At 35.6% G+C, this 12871-nt stretch overlaps 1 protein-coding gene across 1 annotated transcript; it reads right to left on the reverse strand.

Annotated features, from left to right (window-relative positions):
• Nucleotides 1–70: 70 nt before the first annotated feature.
• LOC120332422 (putative 4-coumarate--CoA ligase 1) lies at nt 71–9395 on the reverse strand. The gene is made up of 13 exons (XM_078119260.1): nt 8393–9395; nt 7041–7149; nt 6011–6222; nt 3870–3981; nt 3645–3717; nt 3439–3574; nt 2904–3069; nt 2048–2216; nt 1660–1757; nt 1404–1475; nt 922–1074; nt 439–601; nt 71–367 (listed from the first exon to the last, which is right to left on the reverse strand). Exons 1-13 carry the CDS (start codon nt 8395–8397, stop codon nt 243–245), a joined length of 1593 nt encoding a protein of 530 aa, XP_077975386.1. The 5' UTR covers nt 8398–9395; the 3' UTR covers nt 71–242.
• Between the last annotated feature and the right edge of the window lie 3476 nt (nt 9396–12871).

Here is a 12871-nt window from a genome sequence, read left to right on the forward strand (position 1 = left end):
TAAGTGCATATAGTTACGAATCTACAAATTCTATTGAACCACCCATTTATAAAAAAAAAATCAAAACATATTTTGATATATTGCTTGAAGTTTTATTTTTGATAAATGTCTTTATGCTTTGAAACATCCGAAAGATGGAGAAAATTGATATACATCCACATAAAAATCCAAAATAATGTGGGAACCAAATATTTAAATTGGAGAAATAAATCCATGTATGCAATTGACAATATAGCAATTGGTTAATTATCTTTTTTTGTCACCCATGTCTTCAGTTCTAGGCGATTTATTTTTCCGAATTTTGATTTCGGTATTTTGTTAACAAATTGGATTCCTCCTCTTAACTGTTTGTAATCGACAAGTTCATCTGGAATTAAGAAAGAAAGTAATATTCATAGATTAAAATTCCAAGTAAAGTAAATTTCAATATGTTTGTACTTTTAATTAGCGTTTGAAGTTCATCCGCTGTAAGTGATTCAACTTTTCGAACAACAAACGCTTTCGGTAACTCTCCACAAGTAAGATCGGGGACACCAACCACCCCAGCATCTTCAACATCTGGGTGACTCAACAGCACATTCTCTATTTCAGCAGGAGCTACCTATATACGACAAAGTGAAATAAAAGTCATATTATGAAAACGGGGAAGACATGATAGGATTTTAATGGAAATTCAATACATTCGTAATAGAATGACAGCAAAATCATCAAAAAGTTATTGTAATATCCCTATGTTTTATTTTTGTGTTTCCACGTAAACAATTTTATTGATAGATTTGAACAACATGGTTCTGCTATTTTGAAATGAATTTCAAAGCAACTCTGTCTGACTGATGTGCAACAAAAATGGGTGTTGGATGCTAGTGATCCTGGTCAAGTTATCGATTTATGAATAGTAAACTATATAATCATATGGCTCACTTGTAGAGTTTTGTACTTGATAACTTCCTTCAGTCGACCAATCACATAAAGCTTTTTATTCTTAATAACCCCGATATCGCCTGTACGAAGAAATCCATCCCTATTAATTGTTTGCTCCGTTGCTTCAGTATTTTTAAAATAACCAACGGTCACCTATTGAAAAAAGATACTCTATCATAATTTCAAAATCTAGTTATTTTTTTTTGTCAATTCATAACTTTTAAAAATATTTCAATTTTTTTGGTTTGAACCAAGATAATAATGTTCAACTGGCTTGATTGTTTGAATGGTCGGTCTATTACTTGAAGGGGATTAAATTGTTTTTGTTCTTAATGAGTTTTTTTTTATAACTTAGTAGGTCGCATTGGAGGAAATATTATAACAAAGTCATAGTACAGTATTGTAGTGAAACGATGTATTTAACGACGGAGTTTATGTGCATTTTTAACGGATATTGTGTACTAATAAAAAAAGAAATATACTTGTGGCCCTTTTATCCAAATTTCTCCTTCCTGGTCAGATTTTAATTCTTTACCTGTATTCGGATCAACTATCTGAAAAACAAGAGTCAAGTATTGTTACAAATCAATTTTTTGTTAAAATCTGCCGTTTAATTGTCCCATTCATTATCCCCACGGCCCTATATAAGTTGGAATAACTGTTATTAAAGCTATTTACTACAAAATGTCTTACTATTTCAGCATACAATCTTTGTTAATCCCACCAAAACATACTTACCATCAATTCTGAGTTAACACAGATGGAGCCAGCTGAATCAACGACTGAGTCGTCGTTATCCTTCCAAGATATAGGACAGCATTCCGTCATTGCGTAAACTAAACATGTTAGGTTATAAAGTAATTCACTCAATTTTGATTTGAGTGGTCGTAAAATGAAGCAAGTGCTTATGGTATAACCCATACTTGTAAATCGTTGATCCACGCACAGAAAGCAAATAAAGTCTGAGGCAAGTGTTTTTCCAAGGAAAGTTATACTTTGACTGAGTTTGTCATTTGAACGAATATCGAAATATTCGTTTCTTTACGTTAGGGTATTGATATTGTATTTGGTTCTGACGTCTGTATGCTTGAACAGTATGATCAACCAATACAGTGTGACAACTGACCTGGGAACAATTTAACATTGAAACGATCGATGACTGATTTCATTACTGTTGTTGAAATAGATGCACCTCCCGTGAGCGCAGTTTTCCACGATGTTGTATCATATTTGTGATGCAATTCTGTCTGCGATAGTTGCAGCAAATTTGGTGGCACCACGAACATGTGATTTACCTAAGACATATAATTTGTCTATTTTTAGGCTGCATAATCAAAATAAATGATGAATAATTCAGGTAGATTTGGATGAATGAAAATTGAACAATATAGCTAGACCAGTAGGGACGCAAGGAAAAAACTACAAGAAAAACAAAAAATTCTTTTCGCAAAGATAGAGACTTCAGTACTACGTTCAGTAGCAAAACAGCATTATCATTCATTTTATTATAACTGGTTTACTTATATTAAAATATGGAACAACACAATTGGTCGTTGATAGAATATTGGAGCATTCTATGTTGTACATAGGTATAGTAAGGGTAAGTTTTCAAATAAATCTACTTAGACTTTTACTTTAATGATAGCCTTGACTTGGAAAACGACTTTTTGAGTAGACTTAACTTTGGTTATGCGTATTCTAGACCAGTGGTTCCCAAACTTTTTTGTACCATCGCCCCCCTAATTTGTGCAACTTCATCGGAACAGCGCGCGAAGACTGCGACAATTCGTGAACTCAACTCAGTCGTTTTATTAAAAGAAAAAAGGTTTCCGACTCCTGGGCTACGTGAACTACCTAATTCTGACGCGACTATGCAATACATTAGATTTTTGCAAACTTCCAATAGAAATATTCAAATTTTCTGAATATAGATATCACGCAATATAGCAATCTTTTAACAAGGTTTCAAAAATTTGGCATACCTTGTACTTTTGTATGGCTGATAATGTTTCTCCAACGTTAAACTCCTGATCCATAACTACACTTAGCCCTCCTTGCAAAACAGCCAACACTAACATGAAACCACCCCCGTGAAACATCGGTCTTTCGTTGTAATAAGTTTCTCCACGCTTGTATTGTGAATGATGCCTTGAAATTAAGACAAGTATTGCGTCTATTGTAACAATAGAAATCAAAAACTTTAGATTCATTTAGCAAGAACGAGCTGGAGCACTCTGACTGACCAGCATAGTATTACCTCTCGAATAGACATGTTGTAATATGTATGAACACGATACACAGAAGTCGAAGAAGAGGGCTATACACAGAAGTAAAAACAGTCGCGATAACATAGGTTTGAGTAGTATACTCGACTCGGTCATTATTGTAAATTTGTTAATTGGAAATTATTCTAATTTCCTATCTAGTTCAATTTAGCCAAGTAATTTTCTTTGTTTAATAGCATTGCATTTTTTTGAAATATTAAGTTCAATTTCATTTTAAAAATGTTTTTCTTACCACAAACACAATATAATAGAAATCGTGCTATAATGAGTGTGCATGACACATTTTGGCATTCCCGTTGTTCCGCTTGAATACGGTAATATGGCCAAAGTTTTTCTGGGTGATATTTTGCAATGAGGCACAAAGTTATCTAAAAAATAATGACACTCATGGGAAAATTTGCAAGCAATATATTTTTGCTAATAGACATGTATTTTTACCAATATCTTTCTTCAAGAGAATGACTTCATCCCAAGTTTTGAATTCACTACTTTTTCCAAGAACTATGATTTTCTAAAATACAATAATATAATTGTACATAATGCAAGATCGTGTCAGATGACATAACTAGATAAATGTGTCACAAATCTTATAAAAATGAATCATATTTCTCGGGCAATTATCAAAAGTTATCTAAATTGTTATTGTTTAAAAAAACTGATTACTTTAACTTGATTCTCTGAGTATTGTTTGAGAGCTTGCTTCACGTTATTGATGCTTTCGTCTGATACGATTAGCATTTTTGGCTCAGTGATTTTGAAGATGTGCTGCATTTCCCCCTACAAATAAATAAAGCAAGGAATGCGTGATAAGTTTAAAAGAGTTTGGCATGTTATTTAGATAAAATAGTAGTGTATATATGGATAGTTTGTATGTAGTTGAAAAGTCGAATGGGGCGATAGGGGGGCGATTTCGCAAAATCTGTTTTCGTTCGGCGCATCGTGCACTTGATTACTGTACTCTGCGTGCTTTCGTAGGTTTGAATCACGTAGGCAATTATCACACGCGAAAGGATTGTGTATCCAAGTGGTCGGCAAAGTACGGCCGGAGTAAAATAATCTGGCCAGGACGCTTCACTGAATGGACCTTTCCCCGACATTTGACTCCGGAAAATTCTTCCTATATTTTACCACTAAATTTTCGGTGCTTATTTTAAGAGCGGTTTCGCGAGTTGTTGCTTGTAAAATGGGGTATTTGTTTCAAACTATTATTCTAATTCATACCATTCAACAATCTGATTTTTAAAAGTACCGGTAAAGAATTTTAGCCTAGTCTACCACAGCTATTTCTACACTGATTTTTTGATTACTGTAATTAAACTAAAACTTCTAGAAAGACAAAGTCATCATTGACTTATATTTAAAATTCCGAAAAACAACTAAAAACTAACGAATATAATTCAAAAACGCGAAAATGAGGTAATGTTCACGACCACACCTGAAAATCTGTTTGAGTGAGAAATGTGTCTGGCGGAAGCGAAAGGGACATTGTTACGTTTATTTTTACATCTTGCTGATTGGCCAATGTTACGAAGTGAACAAGGAAGTCTATGCCCGGGAAAACATCCAAACGGCGGTTTTGATGATGGATTAATTTTATTTATAATCTACGCTCGAGGAGTAAATTACATTTTTTTACGTAACAAAATGTATCGTGAGACACGTCTAGACTAAATTTTGTTATATCCTAAGGGTTCTATTGAACAGCAGTTACTCGTTTAACCAGCCTACAATTTAATTATAGTTAGACAAATGGAAACACGGAGAAAATTTGATGATGAGCGCGGGTGTTCAATAGCGCAATAAATATTCTAATATATTGCAATGCAATAAGGAAATAAAATTCATATTCTATTCGAGAGATTCATCCCTGCTTAAATTTTGGAGGGAATGTATCTTCTTAACGAAAATCTTAATCAAAATTTCACAATGCGAAAATATTCACTTCGATGTTTGGAAGTACATATTTGTGCGAACAAATATTTTTGAAAATGAACATTACAAAGAACAAGCAAAGAACTAGGATTAGTAATGCCCTTTTAGAAAATGTTCCAAAATGTTGGCGTTGTAAAGCTATCAAGCGTGATGCAGCAAAAAGACAATGTCACATTTATTGTCATTGTAATTTTTTTTTTAATAAGACGACTGAGTTGAGTTCATTGTCTCAGTTTTTGCGCGCTGTTCCGTTTTAAACTTTCAAAAAATATATATGACCCGCAAAAGACTAGCAACCTTTAATTTTGTCCCGCGAGCGACGAAAAATTTGCCGACCCCTGGGCCGTAGCCGATAGTCGGTCACGGCTTCTTCCATATCCAAGTGCACGAATCCAAAACAAATGGTGATCGGACTGGAGGCCGTGGTAGGATGAGGAATCAGGGATGAATTTTACCGAAGACCGTTATATATCATGTACTTTGGTGCAGGTCATCAGGCTGTTGGGATGAATGAGATGTACGAAAATAATTATTATAAGTTTTGGAAATTTAACTTTGCTTTCATTATTTTAATGTGAAATGGGGTGAATTTAGGGAGTCAAATGCTAAAGGGAAGAGTACACCGCTATTAATGAATTTAATAGTACTGTTAGATGTCCCATGCAGCGAATATTTATTTGGCTATTTTTCGTATGACTGGGATATTTTATAGAATATTAGCAATTGCTTCATTTTAGCTGAAAAGTTGATCAAACTTATTTGCTTGAGAAGAGAAATTCTACCAACTTTATTTCAGAAGTTGATCAAAGGCATATCTAGAGAATTATGATTTTGCTAAATAACATCACTGAAGCTTGAATAGATAGATTTTACCTCCTTTGTATAATGGATTGCAAGGTGATATAGCTGCCCCACAAGATATCACTCCCATCATTGCTATTATATATTCCACACAATTCGGAAGAACCAGGCCAACAACATCGCCTTCGCCTATATTTTGCTCCTGAAAATATTTTCCACAGGATTGTATTTGTTCGTAAACTTGTTTGAATGTGAGTTGTTTTTCCTCGGTGACGCTATCAATCTGAATTTAAGCAAAGATTTTGAGAAACGAAAGATTCAGTCCGCGATACTATTGAACTTATAACAATGACACTTTTGTAAAACTCCACAAATTAATTTTTGAGTTGCTTATTTATCGACAATTATAACAAATGTTATTATAAATAAATAATATGATACCAGAATATTAAGCAAAAATGGGTTGCAACTTGGAGATGAAGTGCTAGCCCCCAGTAGATGAGGGCATTAATATGGCATCATTAATAACACGTTATTGCTGACATGCCCACGCCACGAACGCAAAAGCTTTGACACTTTAGAGGAGGGTGTGCGATATTTTGTCGACGGGCCATATAACCAGGTTCGGACAAATAGCTGGGCTACACAAAATATTTAGTTTTACCATGTACACAATGAATTAAAAAATTCTCACAATGCAAAATCTTATTTATTTAACATTTTGGTGGGACACTTGATATTTCGACTTCCTGCATAGTTTGTTAACATCAGCTTTGACGAAAGTTGTAGCAATTCTTCACTGACTAATCAAATGTTCTACATCTGCTTTTGAAAAAGGCAAATGAAGAGAGTATGGCTATCGCTTAGCCGGGCAAAACGGTGAAATATTTAACGCAACGACAAGACCAAAAAACAATATTTATTTTTACCCATGTGAGCACTTTTTAATGCTTGATTGGGAAAATCTGAGTGTTGAAAAAAGCCACTCCAAATAGCTTTTCGAGCCGGGTTGCAAAAACTTGCCTTCATCATAGTATACAAGTAAAAAAAAATATGAAAAGTATACAAACGTATAGCCTACAAGAATAAAACTCTACTTACCAAAGCAACTTCGCTACCATACTCCTTGATACGCGACAGAAAAAAATCGCTCAAAGATAATTCCGGTATATCAAAAGCCACATGTTTTGATTTTGTGGGCATTCTGACTCTATTGTGTAAAATTAAAATACACTTTTTCAAATCTGAAATTTATTATAGTCCAGTCATGTTAATATAAATATATGCTTGACAAATTCCATTCGTTAGGCATTCCGACCAGTACACAATATTTGCTCTGTTACAATATACGTTGCTGCCTGTCGTTGTTTGCATAACTGAACAGGTCAGTGGGGCAGATAAAACGAATATGTAATGTTAATACGGGTTAAAAAAAAAGAGTTTAAAAGTACTCTGTCTGTGCATCGAAATATTTTAGAATCCGTTCATGTTCAATTCTAAAGGTTCAAATAGGAACAGCCATTTTCTGATGTATTTGGATATATATATTAGTCCCTAGTGATTCAGATCTACATAAATGTTGAGTGATTTTTTGAAATAAATTAATATTGTATTTCAAACCCTCTTTGCTAAATTTTGTTTCTGAACACGACAGTTTCCCTTTACGCGTGCTACACATATACAGCCAAACATGGGCGCATACAGCTATAGGTAAGTATATATTTGGACATGTTGTTGGTTGTTCGTTCTCGAGAACGGATTCTTCTGACGTTACACGAAGTGCCTCCACTGCGAACTCCAAACCTTAGTCAGATACTTAACGATACAGTTTCTTTATTAGCAGCTCTCATCTTACACGTAATCAAACAGCGAATAAACACCAATGCATGGAAATGTACTAATCAGGTGTGGAACGGGATAAATTATATTGAAACTTGTTTTGGTGGCCGGGGGCTATTAAACTTAATATGCTTAAATATATAAATATGTACTTAGTCTACAGTGCGTTACGGGTTTCGAAAGTCTTCCGACTTTTGAATATCACGGGTTCGCAATATCGAAATGAAAGGCACTCGCCACGCTTGGTAGAATAAATAGCGTGTTCTCATGACTAAATATGAAACAGTGAACTTTTGGGTGAAATGTCGGATCTCGGGTGAAAGGAAATTTTAGGAATATTTAAATACGTGTCGGCTGTTGATTGGTCAAATGACGCGTTGGTCACGTTTTGATTTTAGGACGTCATTAAAATTTAGGCATTTAAAAATGTTGCAATTAGTAGCATCAGGATGTTTATAGAGTCGGAGTAGAAGTGACTGTTTTATCGCATCTATACATTGATATATTGATGATAGTTTTCTAGCCAAAAAAGCAATCTTTTAAAAATACGAACAAGTCGAACAACAACACAATAATGATAACAAAACGATCCATATGTACATTTAAGGTCCAACCTCATTATTTATTTCATCTATGCAGAACATCAGTGTGAAGGCTGTCCGTGTTTATTGCAAATAAGTAAATCAATTCGAGGAGCGTTTTTAGACAGGCAAACAACACATTGTCTTCTGAGATTTCACACTTAGGCTGCAAAGCTGTGGATGTCACATTGTTGCGTCACAACAACGTAAGACCAGAGAAATTCTACGTTGAGTTTCAAACGGCACGCATTTTCCCCTGGTAGTAAAGGATATTAAAAATAGCAACACATGAAAACTCAACTACCATCCAAGTACTCCTGGTCACCCTAAATGTTCACTTCAGGTTGAGAACCTCTAGTCTAAATGACCTGTTTTGATCTCGTTTTCTATCATTAATTCAATATACATCTACTATTGAGCTAAGTTTCAGTAAAATTTTACCAAATAACCAAATGATTCCTAAACGGCCAACTCAGGTACATATACAGCCAATGTCATTCGTACGTATATAAGCATTCAAGTGAGATACATAATAAGCTAATCCATTCTGCATGTACTCTATTCTACATAACAAATGCCGTTGCATCTATCTTAACTAATATGGCCATTTTTGCCTTCAAAATTTTGTTATATACATTATAAATGGGAGATGGACAATTTATTTCAAAATCAAACATAGCAGTATAAAAATTTTGGCATCATATTATCACAAAATCCTGGTTACACCAATGTATGCAATGTTTCTTATAAGATATGTTGATGAAAAGAACATATTATCGTATATCAGTATCGGTAAAATCGACAATCTGAATGTCTTCAGATTTACCCCTAATTCCGAATACGCCACAGATAATTTAGAATCGTATCCACGAACATTTGAGCAAGCGTGCCCAATACTATTTCTACCTTCCTACAACACCAACGATACGGTCTCAATGCACCCAAAAACTTCACTTTTCAGCATTAACACATAATTGGATACATAAATGTAAAATGCAGCCAGTCATATCTGAATGCTTCCCCGACGTTAAGTTCCTTCAACTTTGTTAGCATGCTTCCACCGAATTCGAATCACAAACAATTGCATGTGTTTGAGTTGAGTGGATTAGGGTCGTCGTAATAGATAGTTGTAAAGGGTGTAATTAGGTATGTAGGTTAGCAGGTAGGTTGAGAGTAGTGTGAACGAGTTGTATAGGTTGGGAAACGGATTGGAAGCTTAATTTTGAGCTTGAAATTGAATACAGAACCTATGCCCTATAAAGATTGTTGATTGTAAGGTATTGAAAATCGTCACGGTGCGTTTAGTGGCAAAAACAAACGGGATTATCGAATGATGAATCACTAAAACTCTCTTTTGAACGAAAATGACAAGATGGACAATCAACAAGTTCAAAGCGAAATGAGCTCGGGCCGCGTTGAATACGATAAATCTACGAAAAATTCACATACCACTGGAAATAAATTGAGACAAAAGCATCGTCACGCCACGTACCTGGAGTGCATGTGGTCTCGGCTCATTCACCCGTAGCCCTGAGACGAAGCTCGATAACTCTATACCAGGGGTCACCAACGCGTTGCCCGCGGGCACCAAGTCGCCCGCGAAGACCATATGAATCGCCCGCAGGTCTGTTCCAAACTAAGCTTAATAACGGCTCTTATAAGTAAGCTACATCAATTAAATTTTGTCCTGCTATTTTAGTATAAATCACACTTATATGGAACTGAGAATAACACTATATTGATTATTGTAACCATCAACTTTATTTTTATTTGACCCCAGTAATGTGACGGGTCAATTACCACTCTTCCAATTATGACATCACACTGAGATCACTTTCCACGAACCTGCGCTTTTTCTTGTCCGTTGGTTAGCGTAGCAGTAATAATACAATTATTGATTCCAAAGAAAAATCCATCATTTTCACGATGAATGGTAGGTGGATATATTTATACCACCATAAAAACAGCCTGCGTGTGTCTCATTAGTGGGGCGATTTTAGCGACGGCAAAGCGGAGAGATATTTCACATCTTGTCACGTAATCTTCCGCTCTAACTACCCACTGGTCAGCACAGTACGGACAGAAAAAGCTCGCGATTCAAATCATACAGCAATCCTATTTTACGAGACCATCGTTTGTTTCAACCTATCCTTTCGAATCAACATTTTTGACAAACTCAGGATAGGAGGAGATTTACATATTTATCCCGGATGAGAAGATAGCCGATAGGACGGCTTAACCATATGACAAACCACGGCTTTTCGCCGGTTACCATTCGATGTCGGGTATGGAATTATTTGTTTCCGGAAGCCTGGACTTGATGGCGAAGGAAGCCTTAACCGACCAGCGGTTACCTGAACCACCCAACGGCGGCGAGGAGTCCAGCAATCCTTTCGCACATAACTATCCCCGCATGGGATTCTAACCTGCGAACCTAACGCTTAACACGATGGGCCATAGCGCCGCGACTCACTCCACCAGGAACAAACATGGAACACGCCTCACTGATGAAAATCTGCAAGACTCGGTCAGAGTTACAGTGTCAAGTTACACGTCGGAGTATAATACTATGCAACATTTGATAGTACAACTGTTAAGTCCATTTTATCTTCGACTTGTGCAGAGTGTTTGTAAATAATTCAAGTACATTGTTGTTTCCTATGAAAATCAATTCAACACTCAGTTTTGAAATACAAGTGTTATTGATGGAAATTTATTTACAACGTTGTGATAATCGTTTGATTTCTTGAAGAATCCTAAAGTTTATTAATAATAATTGAAGCTTAATCGAGCAACTGATTTTTTTAGAAGTGTACGTTGAACTGGTAGCCCGCAGCTTAATCTGTACCCTAAAAGTAGCCCTCGGCTTCGAAAAGGTTGGTGACCCCTGCTCTATACCGTCCCCTCGGTCCCACATCCAACGTTCATATCCGGTTCTGTTAAATACAAATCCTAGATCTGTTTCAAATGAGCTTCATACTCTGCTGCCACTACCATTCTATGTTTTACTTTACACGCTAATATCTTACTAACCTCCTCATCCAGCCACTGGCTTCTGCATCGACGTATCTGAGTATAGCTAAACGGGGTAGTGAGCGTGATAAGCGGATTCCGGTTCGTGGATAGGTTTTGTAGTTGATAAAACAGAGTTGAGGTTATATTGGCGATTGGTAGAAAGGTAAGTCTGTTGAAAAACAAACAATATTTGATTTTGCATGACTTTTTGTTCTAAAACAGTTTATATATCTTATCGTATAGTTAGATTTTTTGTATAATTCATTGTATGTAGATCATCGACTTGTGGTTTGAATTTATTAAACTTTCGATAACGTTTCAGTAGAATTTTAAGATAGCGTTTCAGATTGAATCTGGACGAAGTTTATGTTTGCACTGCAACGGCTGTCATATTTTTTGATGATTTGTCATTCTTCATATTTGTCCGAATGTATAGTCAAAGGTATTTGTTTATAAGACATTGGTTCCAAAGCAAATTACTCTAAACATACCACGGCGCGACCTTATAGAAAAAAGGTTTGATTTCGGGGATGGCATTCGACACTGAGAATTTCCACATGGTGCACTAGAAATTTGATGATTCATATGCACAAGCAATGAACTGCAAGACAGGCAGTCAAGCAGAGTGTCTCTAAACAGGTTCAATATGTCAATATATTTGGAATCAGTAATGCTATATTTCCCGGGTGTTATAAAACAAACGGGTATTATATATTATGTAAATAAACCTACAACCTGCAGATATTTGTTTTTTCAAACATATATAAACTTGTCTGTAATTATACATGAGTTTTCTGCAAAATGTTTGGAGCACTTCAAACAAATCAGTGGTGCTCTGCCACAAGGAATTAAACTCTTTATTGTTGAGCTAGCTACGGTATTTAGTTAAAACCCTATATTTCCCACCAATTTGAGCCCATTTTAACACCCTTAATTAAAATAGTCATTTCTCTTTGTTCAAACACGCTAGAAACATCACTTAGGTCAGTGCTTTTCAACAGGGGTTCCGCGGACCCTAGGGTTCAATAGTACATGCAGTGGGGTTCTGTGAGTTTATATGGTTCCTTAGGGGTTCCGCGTTTTTTTTTTTTTTTTTCAGGGGAAATCATTTCTTGCTTCCAGCATGTTGATGCGTCATTATAAATATTCTTAGACCACCGCGTCGCATTCAAACTCCAAGTAGGCCAGTTCGTTAAACATGAGGTTTAGTCCCAGTGCAGTTAATAGACAAAACAGAAATATTCTCGGTTTTTGCGTCACTTTAGTCATTGTTATGGAACTAACAAGAACGCTATTGTTGCACCATAGTTACATGATGTTCAAAATATGTAGATATTGCTCGAGACTAGAGAGAATATATACTAGAAACTAGAGCTGTTGTTCAGCTTTTGTTGGAATATATTATAAATAGTGTGAAACCCAACTTTCTAAAATTTAGTCAATACAGATGAAGCAAAATAGTATATTTTCTTATGTGAGGCGAAATAATAACAACGG

This window comes from Styela clava, chromosome 13, assembly GCF_964204865.1.
Source record: "Styela clava chromosome 13, kaStyClav1.hap1.2, whole genome shotgun sequence".
NCBI lineage: Eukaryota > Metazoa > Chordata > Ascidiacea > Stolidobranchia > Styelidae > Styela > Styela clava.

Bases quoted from the DNA above. Each gene is read 5' to 3' on its own strand.
- LOC120332422 (XM_078119260.1), bottom strand. The intron at 1,075-1,403 runs GTATATTTCTTT...TTTTTTCAATAG, and splicing joins TTTGGATAAAAGGGCCACAA to GTGACCGTTGGTTATTTTAA. The intron at 602-921 runs GTGAGCCATATG...TGTCGTATATAG, and splicing joins TCAAGTACAAAACTCTACAA to GTAGCTCCTGCTGAAATAGA.